The following is a 24175-nucleotide window of genomic DNA, read 5'->3' on the forward strand; positions in this document are numbered from 1 at the left end:
GCTTAAATAGTCGCTCCAAGCCTGGGCCTTGTCATTCAGACTCTGTCTCCTCGACAGACCTGTTCTCCACCTGAGGACGGCTACTTGCGTTGTGGCCGAAACGTCGTGAGAATTATTTTATTATGTTTTATTTTTATAATTTTATTATTTCAATTCTACGGGACTTTACCGAAAGAACCAAGAAGAAGACTATCCACTCACTCGCTACCCACCACAACCACTATCCACTCACCACCACCACAACCACTATCCACTCACTCACCACCACAACCACTATCCACTCACTCACCACCAACACAACCACTATCCACTCACTCAGCACCACCACCACAACCACTATCCACTCACTCGCTACCATCACAACCACTATCCACTCACTCCCCACCACCACAACCACTATCCACTCACTCACCACAACCACTATCCACTCACTCACCACAACCACTATCCACTCACTCACCACCACCACAACCACTATCCACTCATTCACTCGCTCCCCACCACCACTACCGTCACGGGGGAGTCATTAACGTCACGCAATCTTTAACGTCCACATACCGTGAGTTCAGCGGACGGGCGTGGACCTCGTTATGCTATTTGTTATCATCATCATCTTCATCATTTCCACCACGGTGGTTCCGCGCCGCGGTAGCGATCGGTGTCGATGAGGGCGCCGTGCGGCCGTGATGCCCGCGACGTCGTTTTGCAGCTCCGCAGGGCAGCATCCTGTCGAGCCGGGCGATCGAGCTCACCTTCAACGAGCACACCCTGAAGCCCGCAGGTGAGCAGACGCACGCACATGGGGGGCATCCACCCCCCCACCCCAACGGTTCACAGCGGCCTTGTCAGAGGGACGCCGAGCCGCATAGATACCAATAGACTCACACAGACCCATAGACTCACACAGAGACCCACAGACTCACACAGAGACCCATGGACTCACACAGAGACCCATAGACTCACACAGAGACCCATAGACTCGCACAGAGACCCATGGACTCACACAGAGACCCATCGACTCACACAGAGACCCATAGACTCACACAGAGACCTGTAGACTCACACAGAGACCCATAGACTCACACAGAGACCCATAGACTCACACAGAGACCTGTAGACTCACACAGAGACCCATAGACTCAAACAGAGACCCATAGACTCACACAGATACCTGTAGACTCACACAGAGACCCATAGACTCACGCAGAGACCCATAGACTCACACAGAGACCCATAGACTCACACAGAGACCCGTAGACTCACACAGAAACCTGTAGACTCACACAGAAACCCATAGACTCACACAGAGACCCATAGACTCACACAGAGACCCATAGACTCACACAGAGACCCATAGACTCACAAAAAGACCAATAGACTCACACAGAGACCCATAGACTCATAGAGACCCATAGACTCACACAGAGACCCATAGACTCATAGAGACCCATAGACTCACACCAAGACCCATAGACTCACACAGAGACCCATAGACTCCTCACACAGAGACCCATAGACTCCTCACACAGAGACCCATAGACTCATAGAGACCCATAGACTCACACAGAGACCCAAAGACTCACACAGAAACCCATAAACTCACACAGAGACCCATAGACTCCTAGAGACCCATAGACTCACACAGAGACCCATAGACTCCTCACACAGAGACCCATAGACTCATAGAGACCCATAGACTCACACAGAGACCCATAGACTCATAGAGACCCATAGACTCACACAGAGACCCATAGACTCACACAGAGACCCATAGATTCACACATAGACGCATAGACTCACACAGAGACCCATAGACTCACACAGAGACCCATAGACTCACACAGAGACCCATAGACTCACAGAGACCCATAGACTCACACAGAGACCCATAGACTCACACAGAGACCCATAGACTCACACAGAGACCCATAGACTCACACCGAGACCCATAGACTCACACAGAGACCCATAGACTGACAGAGACCCATACACTCACACAGAGGCCCATAGACTCACACAGAGACCCATAGACTCACACAGAGACCCATAGACTCACACAGAGATTCATAGACTCACACAGAGACTCATAGACTCACACAGAGACCCATAAACTCACACAGAGACCCATAAACTCACACAGAGACCCATAGACTCACACAGAGACCCATAGACTCACACAGAGACCCATAGACTCACACAGAGATCCATAGACTCACACAGAGACTCATAGACTCACACAGAGACCCATAGACTCACACAGAGACCCATAGACTCCTCACACAGAGACCCATAGACTCATAGAGACCCATAGACTCACATAGAGACCCATAGACTCATAGAGACCCATAGACTCACACAGAGACCCAACGACTCACACAGAGACCCATAAACTCACACAGAGACCCATAGACTCACACAGAGACCCATAGACTCACACAGACACCCATAGACTCATAGAGACCCATAGACTCCTCACACAGAGACCCATAGACTCATAGAGACCCATAGACTCACACAGAGACCCATAGACTCATAGAGACCCATAGACTCACACAGAGACCCAAAGACTCACAAATAGACCCATAAACTCACACAGAGACCCATAGATTTACACAGAGACCCATAGACTCACACAGAGACCCATAGACTCACATAGAGACCCATAGACTCACACAGAGACCCATAGACTCACACAGAGACCCATAGACTCACACAGAGACTCATAGACTCACAGAGACCCATACACTCACACAGAGGCCCATAGACTCACACAGAGACCCATAGACTCACACATAGACCCATAGACTCACACAGAGATCCATAGACTCACACAGAGACTCATAGACTCACAGAGACCCATACACTCACACAGAGGCCCATAGACTCACACAGAGATCCATAGACTCACACAGAGACTCATAGACTCACACAGAGACCCATAAACTCGCACAGAGACCCATAGACTCGCACAGAGACCCATAGACTCGCACAGAGAGCCATAGACTTACTTAGAGTGAGTGGTAATTAAGCTGGGTTAGTAAGCCTTTTAAATGTAGGGCTTGACATTAATGAACAATATATCAATAGATATCAATATAAATAATTACTGGGCTTCAAGGGGGCTGCTACTGCCTAGTTACGAGACATCTAATCGTAAACCAGTCTTTCGACTGGGCCTCAAATGAGTCCTCGGCACGCCGTGTAAGCATCACCACTGGTGGGGGGTGGGGGGGTGGGGGAGACAAAGGCGGCCGGGCGCGGCGCTGCCCGCACCACCGCTGCCCCCGTCGTGCGCCGTGCCGTCCCTCGTAGGTGCCATCCGCCAACAGCACTTGCCCCAACAGCCTGTTAATGCTACACGGGGGACCTTTGCCTTCGCTCGCGTGTGGTGCTCTGCCTGTATCCCCCATAGTGGAGAGAGTGGAGAGTTTCCCATACCTGGGCAGTGTGCTTATGACCGGCTCCAGTTTAACAGCAGAGGTCTCACTCCGTATCAGTCGAGCGGCAATATCTTTTCATCGGTTGTGTAACGCTGTGTGGAAGCTACCTGGTCTGTTGCTCTGCACGAAGCTTCAGGTCTTCTCGGCCACAGTCATTCCCTCCCTTCTCTACGCTTGCGACACGTGGACCCCCCTAATGGAGCATCTTCGCCGGCTGGAAACATTTAGGCTGGCCTGCCTATGATCCATCCTGGGTTTAACCAGGCTGGATTATGTGAGGAGCTCACAAATTCTTGAAAAATCTGGGCAAAGTCCCATCAGTGAGCTCCTCCGGCAGGCTAGGCTGCGTTGGCTGGGTCATGTAGCCCGCATGCCCAGCCACCGCATGCCTAAACAGCTTTTGTTCAGCCGGATCGAGGGGGCTAAACGGGCGCAGTACGGGTTAGAGAAGAGATGGAGTGATGTGGTACAGGAGGACGTGGAGCTGAGTGGACTTGCCGATGACTGGTACCAGCGGTGTCAAGATCGGCCTCTGTGGAGGAGGCTCGTGAAGGACGCTACTGGGCAGTTGGAGGCAGTCGCCCTCCAACAACAACGGAGGGCGGAGGAGCGACGCTCACAACAACGAGCGGAGCGCCGGGTGGCTAAAGCACAGCAAGTTGATACAGTAGGGGGCACAGGTGGTGCATCAGCCAGTCATCTCGGTCATCTCAGTCAGTCGACCCGTGGCACCTGGGTCTGCCCCGTGACCTCCTGCCAGCGGACGTTCGACACTTCACGTGGCCTCAAGGTGCACATGGCCTGGCACAAGCGTCGTGGTGACGTCACCGCCACTTAGTGGCGAATGGCGGTTGTTGTTGTATCCCCCATGTCCCATCCCGCCCCCCTTTATCTCGGCGGCAGTCGTCGGGGTCAAGTTGGACGTCGAGGCGTGGACGTCAAAGTTCAAGATCCTGGCGACGAACCGCACGGCGGCGGGCGGTGGTGGCGGCGGTGGCCAGGACACGGTGAGCTGCGCAGCCTCGGCCTCCCGGCCCCCCTCGCTGCCGTGGGCCCCCGCAGGCCCCGCCGGTTGGGGCCGCGAGGGCCTCCTCCTGCCAATTCCCCCAAACGCACCCCGGGAGCGCTGCTGCCGGCGTCGCGGCGTCGCACGGCACGACAAAGCGGATACCGCAGAGCTCCCTCTGAGATCCCCTTCTTCGCGTGGCACTCACAGAATGGAACGCGTGGAAGTGGATATCACAGAGCTCCCTCTGAGATCCCCTTCTTCGCGTGGCACTCTGGCCCACACAGAACGGAACGCGTGGCAGTGGATATCACAGAGCTACCTCCGAGAGCCTTTCTGGTGGACTCGGTAAAGGGCAGCATCCCCCCACTCGCTCCGCCGTACGAGAGTAACACTGCTCGTCGCGTCACAGTCAAACCACCATCATCAGCAGCAGCTAAAGATGCGACTAATGATGCTGCTGCCGATGATGCTGATGCTGCTGCTGCTGATGATGCTGCTGCTGCAAATTATGATGCTGCTGATGCTAATGATGCTGCTCCTGAACACATTCCTGCGGAGGGAGCTGGTAGGAACGTTGGGTTGCTCGGTCAATGGCCAGGGTCAACGGCGGCGTGGTGTATTCCGCAAATATGCCCGACTGTGAGGGCAGGCACAAGGCGGCGTGAGTAGGTTACACGTTGAGTTTTATAAGGACACCACGGGGTGACCAGCCACTCCCCACCCAGCCCCACCCCTCCCACCCCAAGCCCAGCCCCACCCTCCTCACCTTCCTCTCCCCACCCTCCCCACCCAGCCCCACCCCTCCCACCCCCCCACCCAATCCCACCATCCCCACCCAGCCCCTCCCTCCACGACAGACGGACGGACACAATAATCTCCTGTGGGCTGGTGGAACCAGGTGGTTCCTACCAGTATAATGTTGTAGTTGATGATGATACTGCTGCCGACGATTCTGCTGCTGCTGATGATACTGCTGCTGATGATGATAATGCTGCTGCTGTCGACGATGCTGCTGCTGATGCTACTAATGATGCTGCTGCTGATAATGTTGTTGTTGATGATGATGCTGCTGCTGACGATGTTTCTGCTGATGATGCTGCTGACGATGCTGCTGATGATGATGTTGGGGCACTGCGGTGGCAGGGAGAGGGCTGCCCTTGGGCGGCGTACAGAGCTGAGCCCTAATGAAGACGGGGACTTTATAGACCGGGAGTTTTAATTAACGGGGCTTTGCATTGGATTAGCGTGGGAAGGTGCCCCGTGTGGTGGGCGGTGGGGGGCGGGGGGAGGGCTCGTCGGGGGGGGGGGGGGCGAACGTCGCACAAACAAACTGAGCCAAGCGCCCGCCGCTGGAAATTTCCGTCGCCAAATGTCAGCCGCTGCCTCTCCTTTATTTTGCGGAGCGCCCATCCCGAAAGGCCACGGCGCTCTCTGTTCTCATCGGCAGGCTTGACCTCGGAGACATTTGACGCCCGCCCGCGCCCGCTCGCCCGTTCCCCCGCACGCTCGCCCGTCTGTTCCCCCGCCTGCCTGTCCGCTTGCTCGCTCGCTCACTTGCTCGCCCACTTACTCACCCGCTCTTTCCCCCGCCCGCTCGCCCGCTCGCCCGTTCTCCTGCACGCTCCCCGTCTGTTCCCCCGCCTGCTCACCCGCTCACCTGCCTTCCTGTCCGCTTGCTCGCTCGCTCACTTGCTCGCCCACTTACTCACCCGCTCTTTCCCCTGTCCGCTCGCTTGCCCGCCTGCCCGGGGCCGCTATTCTACGTCGAAACGTGCGGTGGATTTTTTTTTTCTCCTGATGATCACTTGTGTTGTGATCGAAACGTCGTAGTTTTTTGTTATTTTCTTTCAACCGATCTACGTGACTTTACCGAAAGAACCAAACAATATCTGATGTGAGTTTGCATATGTATTTATTTATTTCCGCGTGTCTGTGTGTCCTTGTGTCCTTGTGTCCATGTGTCCTTGTGTGTCTCTGTCTGTGTGTCCATCTGCACACTTCGTGTGTCTGTGTGTCTGTGTGTCTGTGTGTCGGTGTGTCTGTGTGTCTGTGTGTCGGTGTGTTTGTGTGTCGGTGTGTCTGTGTGTTTATGTGTCTGTGTGTCTGTGTGTGTCTGTGTGTCTGTGTATCTGTGTGTCTGTGTGTCGGTGTGTTTGTGTATCGGTGTGTCTGTGTGTCTGTGTGTGTCTGTGTGTGTCTGTGTGTGTCTGTGTGTCTATGTATCTGTGTGTCTGTGTATCCAGTGCGATGGCTTCAGGACGTACGGATCGAGCAGCTGTGAGATGGACTGCGAGGGCTCCAGCGAGGTGACTCTCGCCCGCGTGTGGAGCCGGCTCCATGAGGCCGGCTCCGGGTTTTACTTTGTTCTCCTGCCATCGGACAGACAGACAGACGGACAGTCGGACAGACCGTTGGATCGACGTCAGACAGACGGACTGACTTTCAGACATACGCACAGATGGACAAATGTGACTGTCAGTGGAAGGTCGACCAGACGATTCATTTAATGGTCTGTCTGTCCTTCTAACCGTCTGTCTGTCTGGCGTGCGTTGTTTGTCTGCGCAGGAGCTGCTCTGCGTCATCCTGGACGACGGGGGCTTCCTCGTCCTGTCCAACAACAAGGAGCACACGAACCTGGTGAGCGGCGAGCCTCTGGCATGCCGGCTCTCACCCGCTCGCTCGCTTGCCCGCTCACCCACCCACTCGGTCACTCATACACTCGCTCACCAGCTCACTCACTCGCTCGCTCGCTCACCCACCTGCTCACTCATTCACTTGCTCACCGGCTCATTTGCTCACACCCCTACGCACTCTCTCACTTTTTCACTCACTCACCGGCTACTCGCTCGCTCACTTACCCACTCGCTCGCTCACTCATTCACTCACTCATCGCTCACTTGCTCACTCACCCACTCGCTCGCTCGCTCATTCACTCACTCATTGCTCACTTGCTCACTCACCCACTCGCTCGCTCACTCATTCACTCACTCATCGGCTCACTTGCTCGCTCACTCACCCACCCACTCGCTCGCTCATTCACTTGCTCATTGGCTAACTCGCTCGCTCGCTCACCCACTCGCTCAATCATTTACTCGCTCACCCACTGACTAACCCGACTGCTCATTTGCTCACTCACTCACCCACTCACTCGCTCACCCACCCACCCACTCGCTCGCCCACCCACTCTCTCATTTACTCCCTCACCCGCTCACAAGCTCATTCGATTACCCACCCACTCGCTTGCTCAATTACTCGCTCAACCACTGGCCAGCCCGACCACTCACCTGTTCACTCACTCACTCACCCACTCACGAGCTCGCTCACCTACCCACTCGCTCACTTACTCACACACTCACTAGCCCATTCGCCCCTTCACTCGCGCATTCAGTCACTTGCTCGCTAGGCCATTCAACTGTTGATTGGCTCAATCAGTCGCTCGCTCTGTTTGACCACATGAACCGAATCGGCTGAATCATAAACTGCTTGTTGGTTCCGATGGCCGTGCAGGGGCAACGTTGATGTTTTAGCTGCAGCCCTCCACCACCCAGCAAGCACAAATGAAGCTGTCGCGTCGTGGGTGGATGTAACAATCGATTTGGTTTCAACAGCAAAACCGGAGGAGGAGGAGGTGCAACGTTAACGATCCCAAGCAACGTTTTTGAAAATTGTATCTATCGGACCTTTTTTTGCCAGTATCAAAGTGAGAAAAACAACAATAGGTTTTACCCTTTCAGGCAATATAACGGGTGTTAAGATGTTAAAACACCAAACGGATACCTTTCGTAAGGAGTCAAGTACTGCATTAACCATACGTGCTCGTGCAGACGGGTGAGGTCTATTCTACTCACCTCGCTCACCTGTCCACTCACCTGCGTGGCCAGGTGAGGTGGCTTCTCACCTCGTTCGCCTGCTCACCTGAACTCTGCCGAGTGAGTGGCTGGCTACTGCTCAGGCTGCTGCACAGAGGCCTGGTCTCTAGAGACCCTCTGGAGACTAGGACTCTGAAACCCTGAGACCCTCTGGAGACCAGGTCTCTAGACTATGAGACCCTCTGGAGACCAGGTCTCTAGACCCTGAGACCCTCTGGAGACCAGGTCTCTAGACTCTGAGACCCACTAGGGAGATCCGGAGGGAGATCCGGAGGGAGACGGGAAGAGAGGGTGTGCGGGACAGATGAGATGGCGGCTCGCCACGAGAAACAAGGGGGCAGGAAGAGATGGATAAGCCAATGTCGCTCAACCTTGTCCAGACCACCAGCTCGGCACAACGGAATGCGTGTGGCCATGTTGCCGTTAATCAGAATAGAAGTATGTATACGTACTGCAGGTTACCGATGAGCTATGAAGCTCGGGGGACTGAACGCACGCCGGTGGGGGGGGGGGGGGGGGGGGCGGCGTCACAAGCCGCTTGTTGCGAGCGCGTCGCTCATGCGCACACACGTTGAATTTCTCCGCCCCGACCCCGACCTCGACCCTGACTTTTGCCCTGACCCCCAATGCTGGTTTCAACCGTGACCCCCAACACTGACCCCCAACCCTGCCCGCAATTCTGGCCCTGTCTGCTAAATTCGACACTGACCCCGACCCTGATGCTAATCCTCAACCCCAACCCTGATTCCAACACTGACCACAACTTTGACTTGAATCCCAACCACGACCTGACTTGAACCCTGACCTCAATCCCAACCACGACCTGACCCCAACCTTCATCTTAACCCTTAACCCCAACACTTGATTACAAACCTGACTACAACCCTGACCCGAATCCCATCCACGACCTTACCTGAACCCTGACCACAATCCCAACACTGACTCCGACCGCGACCCCCGACCCTCGGGAGCAGTTGGGCAGCTTCTTCGGCACGATCGATGGTGCCCTCATGTCGGCGCTCTTCAACGCCTCGCTCTACGCCAAGGTCGAGTCCTTCGACTACCAGTCGGTGTGCGGGCCCCGGAGGGCCAACACCTCGGCCTCCACGGCAACGCACCTCCACACGGTAACCCCAACCCCCCCACGGTAGCCCCCCACGGTACCCGCACCCCCACATGGTACCCCTACATGGTAGAGGCCGACCGAAACTGAAACCAGACCAAAAATTAAAATTTGACTTTCGGCCGAAACCGAAGCCGAAACCGAAAGTTTAACTTCACTTTCGACCAAGACCGAAACAAAAAGGTATATAACCGAAGTTACCAATCACAAGATTTATGAAACACTAGCTTTACTACCTGGCATCGCCCAGGACTTGGATTCACCACGGCCGACCGCCTTTGTCTCCCCAGTGGCGATGTTGACACACCACTTAATCGTTTGAGGCTGAGTCGACCTAGGGCAGGCCCAGGACCGGTTCAAATAATTGTCACCGGCCGTGAGCGGGAATCGAACTCGGGCCACCGGGTTCGTAGCGCAGCGCGCGAATCGCTACGCAGTCGCTGCCCCGCCCCCCCAGGTGCGTGACGTCATCTATTGACGGCCCCAGACCATGGTTGCGGCTGTAACCTCGCTCGCAAGCTGCTGCTGCTGCTGACGTGTGTGTATGCAGCCTATCGCATAGGATTGCCTAGCGCCAACTGACTTGGCACTAGCGTTATATTCTAAAAATAGATCTTCGGTTGACGACCGAAAGTCAATATCAGTTTCGGCCGAAACCGAAAGTAAAAAATTGACTTTCGGCCGAAACCGGAAGTATGCCGAAAGTGACCATTTGCCAACTTTTGGCACCGAAACCGAATTTCGGTCATCCTCTACTACACGGCCCCCCCAACCCCCGCGTGGGACCCCCGCGTGGGACCCCCACACGGTCCCCCCAACCCCCACGTGGGACCCCCACGTGGGACCCCCACACGGTCCCCCCAACTCCCACGTGGGACCCCCGCGTGGGACCCCCACACGGTTCCCCCAACCCCCACGTGGGACCCCCGCGTGGGACCCCCACATGGTCCCCCCAACCCCCACGTGGGACCCCCGTGTGGGACCCCCACACGGTCCCCCCAACCCCCACGTGGGACCCCCGCGTGGGACCCCCACACGGTCCCCCCAACCCCCACGTGGGACCCCCGCGTGGGACCCCCACATGGTCCCCCCAACCCCCGCGTGGGACCCCCACGTGGGACCCCCACACGGTCCCCCCAACCCCCACGTGGGACCCCCACGTGGGACCCCCACACGGTCCCCCCAACCCCCGCATGGGACCCCCACGTGGGACCCCCACACGGTCCCCCCAACCCCCGCGTGGGACCCCCACGTGGGACCCCCACATGGTCCCCCCAACCCCCGTGTGGGACCCCCGCGTGGGACCCCCACACGGTCCCCCCAACCCCCGCGTGGGACCCCCACGTGGGACCCCCACATGGTCCCCCCAACCCCCGCGTGGGACCCCCGCGTGGGACCCCCACACGGTCCCCCCAACCCCCGCGTGGGACCCCCACGTGGGACCCCCACACGGTCCCCCCAACCCCCGCGTGGGACCCCCACGTGGGACCCCCACACGGTCCCCCCAACCCCCGCGTGGGACCCCCGCGTGGGACCCCCACACGGTCCCCCCAACCCCCGCGTGGGACCCCCACGTGGGACCCCCACATGGTCCCCCCAACCCCCGTGTGGGACCCCCGCGTGGGACCCCCACACGGTCCCCCCAACCCCCGCGTGGGACCCCCACACGGTCCCCCCAACCCCCACGTGGGACCCCCACACGGTCCCCCCAACCCCCACGTGGGACCCCCACACGGTCCCCCCAACCCCCACGTGGGACCCCCACACGGTCCCCCCAACCCCCACGTGGGACCCCCACACGGTCCCCCCAACCCCCACGTGGGACCCCCGCGTGGGACCCCCACACGGTCCCCCCAACCCCCGCGTGGGACCCCCGCGTGGGACCCCCACACGGTCCCCCCAACCCCCGCGTGGGACCCCCACACGGTCCCCCCAACCCCCGTGTGGGACCCCCGCGTGGGACCCCCACACGGTCCCCCCAACCCCCACGTGGGACCCCCGCGTGGGACCCCCACACGGTCCCCCCAACCCCCACGTGGGACCCCCGCGTGGGACCCCCACACGGTCCCCCCAACCCCCACGTGGGACCCCCGCGTGGGACCCCCACACGGTCCCCCCAACCCCCACGTGGGACCCCCGCGTGGGACCCCCACACGGTCCCCCCAACCCCCACGTGGGACCCCCGCGTGGGACCCCCACATGGTCCCCCAAACCCCCGCGTGGGACCCCCGCGTGGGACCCCCACACGGTCCCCCCAACCCCCACGTGGGACCCCCGCGTGGGACCCCCACACGGTCCCCCCAACCCCCGCGTGGGACCCCCGCGTGGGACCCCCACACGGTCCCCCCAACCCCCACGTGGGACCCCCGCGTGGGACCCCCACACGGTCCCCCCAACCCCCACGTGGGACCCCCGCGTGGGACCCCCACACGGTCCCCCCAACCCCCACGTGGGACCCCCGCGTGGGACCCCCACACGGTCCCCCCAACCCCCGCGTGGGACCCCCGCGTGGGACCCCCACACGGTCCCCCCAACCCCCGCGTGGGACCCCCACGTGGGACCCCCACACGGTCCCCCCAACCGCTACACGGTAAGGGCCCCCCTGGGTTCGATATCCGCTCGGGGCCAACACCAGTGACGAGTATCTGAACTGGTCCTGGGCCTCCCCTAGGTCGACTCAGCCTCAAATGACAACCTGGTGCGGTGTGTAAACATCGCCACTGGGGAGACAAAGGCGGCCGGGCGTGGGGGTGGCCACCCGCCCCATCGTGCCCCATTCCGGCCTTCATAGGCCCTGCACGCGAAAAGCACTTGCCCCTCCACCTTGTTGAAGGCTACACGGGGGATCTTTGTCTTGGTGTGTCCCTTTTCTCAGCCCAGTCTCGTGGACCTCCTCAACCTCGCCTGGTGGTCCACGGCGGCTCTGTGGTAAGACGCCGTGAACTCACGCACTACACACACACACTACACACACACACTACACACACAAACTACACACACTACACACACAACCCACACACACAATACACACACACACTACACACACAACACACACACACTACACACACACACTACACACACACACTACACACACAACCCACAAACACACTACACACACGCACTACACACACACACGACACACACACTACACACAAACTACACACACTACACACACAACCCACACACACACTACACACACACACTACGCACACACACTACGCACACACACACACAACACACACACACACTACACACACACACTACGCACACACACACACAACACACACACTACACACACACTACACACACACACTACACACACACTACACACACACTACACACACACTACACACACAACACACACACTACACACACACACTACACACACTACACTACACACACACCACACACTACGCACACACCACACACACACACTACACACAATAAACACACTACACACACACACTACACACACTACACACACACACTACACACACTACACACACTACACACACACACCACACACACTACACACACACACTACACACACTACACACACACTACACACACTACACACACACACTACACACACTACACACACTACACACACACACCACACACGCTACACACACACACCACACACACTACACACACACACTACACACACTACACACACCACACACACTACACACGCACACACACACAACACACACACCACACACACTACACACACACACGACACACAAACTACACACACTACACACGACACACACACTACACACAAACTACACACACTACACACACAACCCACACACACACTACACACACTACACTACACACACACCACACACTACGCGCACACCACACACACACACTACACACACTACACACACTACACACACACACACACTACACACACACACTACACACACTACACACACTACACACACACACCACACACACTACACACACTACACACACACACCACACACACTACACACACTACACACACACACCACACACATTACACACACACACTACACACACACACTACACACACTACACACACAACACACACACTACACACACTACACACACACTACACACACAACACACACACTACACACACAACACACACACTACACACACACACACTACACACACTACACTACACACACACCACACACTACGCACACACCACACACACACACTACACACATTAAACACACTACACACACACACTACACACACTACACACACACACTACACACACTACACACACTACACACACACACCACACACACTACACACACACACTACACACACTACACACACACACCACACACACTACACACACACACTACACACACTACACACACTACACACACACACCACACACACTACACACACACACACACCACACACACTACACACACACACTACACACACCACACACACTACACACACCACACACTACACACACACTACACACACACTACACACACTACACACACTACACACACACACCACACACACTACACACACACACTACACACACTACACACACACACTACACACACTACACACACACACTACACACACTACACACACACACCACACACACTACACACACACTACACACTACACACACTACACACACACATCACACACACTACACACACACACACACACTACACACACTACACACACAACCCACACACACACTACACACACTACACACACTACACACACACACCACACACACAACACACACACCACACACACTACACACACTACACTACACACACACCACACACTACGCACACACCACACACACACAAACTACACACACTACACACGACACACACACTACACACAAACTACACACACTACACACACAACCCACACACACACTACACACACTACACTACACACACACCACACACTACGCACACACCACACACACACACACTACACACACTACACACACACACTACACACACACCACACACACTACATACACTACACACACACACCACACACTACACACACAACACACACACACCACACACACTACACACACACACTACACACACTACACACACACACCACACACACTACACACATTACACACACACCACACACACACTACACACACACACTACACACACAACCCACACACACACTACACACACGCACTACACACACACACGACACACGCACTACACACAAACTACACACACTACACACACAACCCACACACACACTAAACACACACACTACACACACACACTACACACACACAACACACACACTACACACACACATTACGCACACACACACACAACACACACACTACACACACACTACACACACACACTACACACACACTACACACACACTACACACACACTACACACACAACACACACACTACGCACACACACTACGCACACACACACACAACACACACACACTACACACACACACTACGCACACACACACACTACACACACACTACACACACACACTACACACACACTACACACACACTACACACACACTACACACACAACACACACACTACACACACACACTACACACACTACACTACACACACACCACACACTACGCACACACCACACACACACACTACACACATTAAACACACTACACACACACACTACACACACTACACACACTACACACACTACACACACAACACACACACTACACACACACACTACACACACTACACACACACACTACACACACACTACACACACACACTACACACACTACACACACACACCACACACACTACACACACACACCACACACACTACACACACACACTACACACACACACTACACACACCACACACACTACACACACTACACACACACACCACACACACTACACACACACACTACACACACTACACACACCACACACACTACACACACACACTACACACACTACACACACACACTACACACACTACACACACACACTACACACACTACACACACTACACACACACACCACACACACTACACACACACACACCACACACTACACACACACACACTACACACACTACACACACTACACACACTACACACGCACACACACAACACACACCACACACACTACACACACACACGACACACAAACTACACACACTACACACGACACACACACTACACACAAACTACATACACTACACACACAACCCACACACACACTACACACACTACACTACACACACACCACACACTACGCACACACCACACACACACACACTACACACACTACACACACACACACTACACACACACACTACACACACTACACACACTACACACACACACCACACAAACTACACACACTACACACACACACCACACACACTACACACACACACTACACACACTACACACACACACCACACACACTACACACACTACACACACACACCACACACACTACACACACACACTACACACACTACACACACACACTACACACACTACACTACACACACACTACCTACACACACACACTACACACACACTACACAACACCCACACAACACACACTACACACACACACTACACACACACACTACCTACACACACACACTACACACACACTACACACACCAAACACACACTACACACACACACTACACACACTACACACACACTACACACACACACTACACACACACTACACACACACTACACACACACTACACACACACACTACACACACTCTACACACACTACACACACCACACACACACCATACACCACACACACACCACACACAAACCACACACACCATACACCACACACACACACACTACACATACCACACACACACCGCACACGTGACACACCACACACTACAGTGACTACACACACACACCACACACACACACTACACACACTACACACACACACCACACACACTACACACACTACACACACACACCACACACACTACACACACACACTACACACACTACACACACACACTACACACACTACACTACACACACACTACCTACACACACACACTACACACACACTACACAACATCCACACTACACACACTACACACACACACTACACACACACACTACCTACACATACACACTACACACACACTACACACACCAAACACACACTACACACACACACTACACACACACTACACACACACACTACACACACACTACACACACACTACACACACACTACACACACACACTACACACACTCTACACACACTACACACACCACACACACACCATACACCACACACACACCACACACAAACCACACACACCATACACCACACACACACACACACTACACATACCACACACACACCGCACACGTGACACACCACACACTACAGTGACTACACACACACACCACACACACACCGCACACACCACACGCACACACCACAGAAACTACACACACACACCACACGCACACACCACACGCACACACCACACGCACACACCACAGACACTACACACACACCACACACACACACCACACGTACACATCACACGTACACATCACACACACAGTCTCTAACTCTCTCACTGTTTGCGTGTCTCTCTCCCCGTGGTCGCGTGGATTTTTCTCCAGGTCCTCTTGTTTTTCCCACCACATGTATAATCAACATCACCACGCGTTTAGAGTCTTGGGCTGCTACCAATGTCCACGTGATAAATCACCACTTTGTGATGGCCGCTCGCTTCTGAATAAGAGCTGGGTACAGCTTAGTGGGGCCTTACCTGATAAAATATCATCGATTCAAGGTCTTGGTCAAAGTTAGGGGTTAAACGATGGGGTCACGGTTAAAAGTTGAGGCCATGTGCCGAGGAGTGGGAAGAACGTTGACTGGCTCCGTGAACAATCGTGTATGGTGGCACTGGGCAGTTGTGTGCACGTGTGTTTGTGAGTGCGTGCATGTCTGCGTGTGAGTACGTGTGTGTGCGTGTGTGCACGTGTGTGTGTGTACATGTGTGCGCGTGTGTGTGTGCATGAGCGTATATGCTTGTGTGAGCATGTGTTATTGTGGGGGGGGGGGGGGGGCGGCAGTGTAGTGCACTGCACTACGAACCCAATGACCCGAGTTCGATTTCTGTTCAATTATCCTGCACCAGTCATGGGCTTCACCTCGGTCGAATCAACCTCAAATGAGTACCTGATGCGCCACTAGGGAGACAAAGGCGGCCTGGTGTGGTGCTGGCCACACCAAGCCCTCGTGTGCCATGCCGGCCTTCATAGGTGCTTGCTAACAGCACTTGCCCCAGCAGTCTGCTGAGGCTATATGGGGGATATTTGTCTTTGTACATATTCGTGTGTCTGTGTGTCTGTGTGTCACTCTACCCGCAGGTCCCTGCTGCAGCAGCTGGTCTTCTCCCTGCTGCTGGGCACCACAGAGCACAGCGGTGCGTGTGTGTCTGTGTGTGTGTGTCTGTGTGTGTGTCTGTGTGCGTGTGTGCGTGGGGAGCGGTAGTGTAGCGGTTAGCGCGCTGCACTACGAACCTGGCGACCCGGGTTCGATTCCCACTCACGGCAAACACCAGTGACGATTATCTGAACCGGTCCTGGGCCTCCCCTAGGTCGACTCAGCCTCAAATGAGTACCTGGTGCGGTGTGTAAACATCGCCACTAGGGAGACAAAGGCGGTCAGGCGTGGTGCTGGCCACCCACCCCCTCGTGTACCGTTCCGGCCTTCATAGGTTATCGCTAACAGCACTTGCCCCTACAGTCTGTTAAGGCTATACGGGGGATCTTTGTCTGTGTGTGTGTGTGCACGCGCGCGTGTGTGTGTGCGCGCGTGTGTGTCTGTGTGCGTGTGTGCGTGTGTGTGTCTGTGTGCGTGTGTGCGTGTGTGTGCGTGTGTGTCTGTGTGTGTGCGTGTGTGTGTCTGTGTGTGCGTGTGTGGGGAGCGATGGTGTAGTGGTTAGCGTGCCGTGCTACGAACCCGGCAAGCCGAGTTCGATTCTGCTATTAAAATCCTGCTCACGGCCAACATTAGTGATGAGTATCTGAACCGTACCAGGGCTTCCTCTTGGTCGACTCAGCCTTAAATTACGTCCTGATGCAATGTGTAAGCATCAGCACATTGCGCCATGTTGTCAACCTGGTCATGGTGTCCTGGTTGAACTGTCGGTGCCTGCTTGCTTGCTCGCCCGCTCACTCTCCCGCTTGCTCGCTCGCCCACCTGCTCGCTCGCTCGCCCACCTGCTTGCTTGCCCACCTCCTCCCGCGTCCACCTCCTCGCTCACCCACCCGCCCGCCCGCTCACCCTCCCTTCCTCCCACCGGCGTGTGTGCGCAGAGCCGGCGTCTGCGTTCTGGACGGACTACGCGGACCAAGTGAGCTGCGTGACCCTGCAGACCCAGTTCTACTTCCCCAACAACGAAACCTCCTTCCACCAGCTCATCGACTGCGGCAACTGCTCCCGGTACTCCGAGCAACACGGACTGCAGTTCGTCACCATCGTCACCGTCACCATCGCCATTGTCACCATCGTTATCATCATCAACCATCGTCACCATCATCGTCACCATCATCACCATCATGCATTCACCCAATCACCAACTCACTCACCCACTCACATGTGCATTCACCTACTCACCAACTCACTCACCCACTTACACGTGCATTCACCCACTCACCAACTCACTCACCCACTCACACATGCACTCACCCACTCACTCACCCACTCACCCACTCACCAACTCACCAACTCACTCACCCACTCACCCACTCACCCATACATTCACCCACTCACTAACTCGCCTACTCACTCACCGATCTACACACTCAACAATTCACTCTCACTCACTGGCAGGAGGTTACGGGACAGACCCAGGTGCCATCGGTTAACTGAGATTACCCACAGATAGGCACGCATGTGCATGGATACAAAGATCCCCCGTATAGCCTTAATCGACTGTTGGGGCAAGTGCTGTTAGCGAGCAACTAAGAAGACCGGCACGGCACACGAGGGGGTGGGTGGCCAACACCATGCTCGGCCGCCTTTATCTCCCTAGTGGCGATGTTTACGCATCGCACCAGGTTCTCATTTGAGTCTGAGTTGACCTAGGGGAAGCCCACGACCGGTTCAGATAATCGTCACTGGTGGTTTCCATGAACGGGTATCGAACCAGGGTTGCCGGGTTCGGGTAGGGCTGTAGGCAGTGTAGCGCTAACCACTACACTACCGCTCCACAAAGACAAGCACACACTCAAGCACACACATCCACACACACCCGCACACACATTCACACACACAAGCGCACACGCACCTACACACACACACACGCACCTACACACGCGCCGTCTCAGGAATTGGAATGAGGTCCCCAGAGCGTGGCCGTGGTCCCTGCGGGAGCGCTGATGGCAGCCCAGCTTGTTAGAGCTGCCACGGCCACAGGAGGGGGGGTGGGGATGAACACTACTCAGACTCTGGATTGTTTGACGGATGGATGGACAGATGGACAGGTGTAGGGACAGGTGGACAAATAGATGGGCAGATAGATAGAGACAGAGAGATGGGTGGACAGATCGATGGGTAGGATGGACGGGTGGATTAATAGATGGGCGAATGCACAGACAGGTGGACACTTATACAGGAAGATGGGTGGGTGGACGGACATTGTCAGATTAGCAGATGGAAAGACAGATGGCCAATCATACAGGAAGACACGTGGACAGATAGATAGACAGAGTGACGAATGGACAGATGCAAGCATGGACAGGTCTGCGGTACACACACACACACACACATTCAGGCACACGGATAACAAAGAGACAGACGGACGTACGTAGAGCCACGCACGGGGGACAGGCATGGGGGGGAACGGACGCGACAGACGGGCGCACACGCCGGGACGCAGGCCGCCTTCATTGCGAGCTTCTGCAGCTGGGGTCGAAGGTCAGAGGAGCCCAATAACCCATCCGTCAGAGCGGTAGGTCACGCGCATTAACGAGGATCGATCCCCACCCCCTTCCCCATCGCCGTCCCCTCTCACAACCCCCAACGTCCTGCGCCATGGACGCCGAGAGGCTCACCTGCCCGGGGTGGAGGATCGGTCGATAAATAATAACTAAGTAACTAAATAAAATAATAACTAAATAAATAAAAACCCTGGGGCGACCGCGGCCCCCGCGGTGATGGGACTGGACGACGCGCCGCCCCCCCCATCGATCGACGCTTCCTCAGGTGCCACCGCCGCCGTCGATCGATGGAGGAGACGACAGAGGAGGAGGCTGCTGTCGATGAATTCAATCAGGCGGACCGCACGTGGCTCTCACATGGGTCTCCTGTGGTTCTAACATGGGCTGCACGTGGCTCTCACTAAGGTCTCACTAAGATCTCACAAAGGTCTCGCCTGGGTCTAGCGTGGGTCTAGTGTGGGTCACACAGATGTGAGCAAAAGGGTCGGCGTGCTCTGTGCCCTCGTCTTCTCGATGACGACAAGGCTCAAGGCAACTGCTTCCAGAGAGTTCCTGCCACACTGAGACGTTGCTTCTTGTGCGTGAAACAATATTGTGTACCTCATAGGGCTCTATATAGGGCTCTATATGCGTCTATGGGTCTCTACTTTAGTCTATCGGTCTACAGATGTCTCAGGATCTCCATGGATGGCGAGAGATCTATATATGTTTATGAGTCTCTATGTGAGGTTGTCAGTCTTATATGCGCCTCTGGGTCTGTAGATGTTCCTGGATCTTTGTGGGAGTCTAAGGGTCTTTGTGTGAGACTAGGGGTCTCTGTGTAGACTCATGCTGAGTGGGCATAAACTCAGCACCATGCAAACCGCGCAATCTCACACTCGTTCGCCCACCACGGAATGGCATCATCTTCAGCGTTGATACTCAGCTGACGATGCGCCACCCCCTCCCCCCCCCCCATTGAGTGCCCGCTTGTGCCCATGTGTGGCCCGCGTGTGCCCGTCCGCGTGTGTCCATGTGTGCTTGCGTGTGCCCGCGTGTGTCCATGTGTACCTGCGTGTGTCCGTGTGTGTCCATGTGTACCTGCGTGTGCCCGCGTGTGTCCATGTGTGCCTGCGTGTGTCCATGTGTGTCCGCGTGTGTCCATGTGTACCTGCGTGTGTCCGCGTGTGTCCATGTGTACCTGCGTGTGTCCGCGTGTGTCCATGTGTACCTGCGTGTGTCCGTGTGTGTCCATGTGTGCCTGCGTGTGTCCATGTGTGCCTGCGTGTATCCATGTGTACCTGCGTGTGTCCATGTGTGCCTGGGTGTGCCCGCGTGTGTCCGCGTGTGTCCATGTGTGCTTGCGTGTGTCCTCGTGTGTCCGCGTGTGCCTGCGTGTGCCCGTGTGTGTCCGCGTGTGTTCACGTGTGTCCGCGTGTGTCCATGTGTGTCCGCGTGTGTCCATGTGTGTCCGCGTGTGTCCATGTGTGCTTGCGTGTGTCCATGTGTGCCCGCGTGTGTCCATGTGTGCCTGCGTGTGTCCATGTGTGTCCGCGTGTGTCCGCATGTGTCCATGTGTGTCCATGTGTGCCTGCGTGTGTCCATGTGTGTCCGCGTGTGTCCATGTGTGCCTGCGTGTGTCCATGTGTGTCCGCGTGTGTCCATGTGTGTCCGCGTGTGTCCATGTGTGTCCGCGTGTGTCCATGTGTGTCCGCGTGTGTCTATGTGTGCCTGCGTGTGCCCGCGTGTGTCCGCGTGTGTCCATGTGTGTCCGCGTGTGTCCATCTGTGTCCGCGTGTGTCCATCTGTGTCCGCGTGTGTCCATGTGTGTCCATGTGTGTCCGCGTGTGTCCATATGTGTCCGCGTGTGTCCGCATGTGCCCGCGTGTGTCCATGTGTGCTTGCGTGTGTCCATGTGTGTCCGCGTGTGCCCGCGTGTGTCCGCGTGTGTCCGCGTGTGTCCATGTGTACCTGGATGTGTCCATGTGTGTCCGCGTGTGTCCGCGTGTGCCCGCGTGTGTCCGCGTGTGTCCATGTGTGTCCATGTGTACCTGCGTGTGTCCATGTGTGTCCGTGTGTGTCCGCGTGTGTCCGCGTGTGTCCGCGTGTGTCCGCGTGTGTCCATGTGTACCTGCGTGTGTCCATGTGTACCTGCGTGTGTCCATGTGTCCGCGTGTGTCCATGTGTACCTGCGTGTGTCCATGTGTCCGCGTGTGTCCATGTGTGTCCATGTGTACCTGCGTGTGTCCATGTGTGCTTGCGTGTGTCCCCCGCAGGCTCTTCCACGCCGAGAAGCTTCCCGGCTCCAACCTGGTGTTCGTCGTAGCGGAGAACATTCTGTGCTCCCACTGCCACATCACCGTCCTGACGCAGGCGGACCGCGAGTGTATCCTTCCAGTGACACCCCCCACCCCCCTGCCCCCCCCCACCCTTCCCCCAACCGCAGCCAGAGTGTAGCGGCGAGTGTTAACCCGGTTACCACCGCGCCGAGTGTTAACCCGGTTATCAGGAGGGTTAGGGACACCGCCGAGCATCAGTAGGACGATGGGGTGAGGTGGGGGCGTGGATCTACTGCTGCTGTTAGTGGGGGCACAATGCCCCCCACCCTCACCCCCCACCCCCCCTCTGCTACGACCGCTCGCTCCTTGACGCGTGGTCCCAGCGGAGGGGCACGACTCGTGCGCGATGGTGAGGACCCCGCGCGTGCGTCGCGGCCCAGAGAGCTGCTTCGACTACAACACCACGGTAACGGAACATACTTCACCACTTTGTGCAGGGGTGGCGCGTTTGCCGCCTGTCGTCACAGAGCTCAACGGCGGTTTGAGCCGAGCGGCCGCCCTGGTTAATGCTGGGCTCGTCGCCGACGCCGGGGGATCCGCGTGTGTGACCCCGTGTGGAGTTGAGGGCAAATTTGAAAACCGCTCGATGCGTTTCTCACTCATAATGCCGCGCGTGTGTGTGGGAGAGGAGCAGTGGCGCAGTGGTTAACGCGCTGCGGACCCGGCGACCCGGGTTCGATTGCCGCTCATGGCCAACACCGGTGGCGGTTATCTGAACCGGTCCTAGAACTCGCCTGGGTCGGCCCAGCCTCAAATGAGTACCTGGGGCGATGTGTAAAAATCGACACTCAGGCCGAGTGTGGTGCTGGTCACCCCACCCCCTCGTGTGCCATGCCGGCCTTCATAGGTGCTCACTTAATACCACTTGTCCCAACAGTCTGTGAAGGCTATACGGGGATATTTGTCTTCTGTGGCCTTAAAAGGAAGCATTGACGACAGGCCACGATGTGGGCAAATGGCGCATTTTCTTCTTCATAGCACATGCTGTGACGGGCACTGTGAATGAACAATTTGGCCACATGGTCACGTGGCCTGACCCAAAAATCCTACTCAATCACGAACTGAATGACACAACGTAGGCGTCTCCTCTTTGCCTCCCACGTGCACACAAATCTCAAATACCCAGACGCAGAAGCGCCGCGTGCAGCCCGCTTGCTGCGCCGCGCCCGCCGCTCTGCGGGGCACATCCCGCAGGCAGCGGCCCCTCGGTGGATCTCGGTGGAGTTTCGGCGAATCTCTATGTGATCCGCTAACCCCCTACCCCCCCCCGGGTTCCATGTAATAACACGGGGCAAACGGGGTCACGTGCGAAGGCGGGGTCACCTGCGTGGGCGGGGTCACGTGCGTAGAAGGGGTCACGTGCGTAGAAGGGGTCGCGTGCGTGGGCGGGGTCACGTGCGTGGGCGGGGTCACGTG

At 56.2% G+C, this 24175-nt stretch overlaps 1 protein-coding gene across 2 annotated transcripts in view; it reads left to right on the forward strand.

The window, feature by feature from the left end:
* LOC133356411 (voltage-dependent calcium channel subunit alpha-2/delta-2-like) overlaps positions 1-24175 on the forward strand; it is a 155717-nt gene that overhangs the window by 125877 nt on the left and 5665 nt on the right. For both annotated transcript variants that reach the window (XM_061573923.1, XM_061573924.1), the window contains 10 exons: positions 710-781; positions 4344-4447; positions 6693-6755; positions 7015-7086; positions 9293-9445; positions 12317-12369; positions 17865-17920; positions 18816-18942; positions 22697-22806; positions 23083-23165. In XM_061573923.1, coding sequence (XP_061429907.1) covers positions 710-781; positions 4344-4447; positions 6693-6755; positions 7015-7086; positions 9293-9445; positions 12317-12369; positions 17865-17920; positions 18816-18942; positions 22697-22806; positions 23083-23165 — 893 coding nt within the window. The remainder of the gene's footprint in view (positions 1-709; positions 782-4343; positions 4448-6692; positions 6756-7014; positions 7087-9292; positions 9446-12316; positions 12370-17864; positions 17921-18815; positions 18943-22696; positions 22807-23082; positions 23166-24175) is intronic.

This window comes from Lethenteron reissneri, chromosome 54 (assembly GCF_015708825.2).
Source record: "Lethenteron reissneri isolate LAM-NWPU_2019-01 chromosome 54, ASM1570882v1, whole genome shotgun sequence".
Classification (NCBI taxonomy): Eukaryota; Metazoa; Chordata; class Hyperoartia; order Petromyzontiformes; family Petromyzontidae; genus Lethenteron; species Lethenteron reissneri.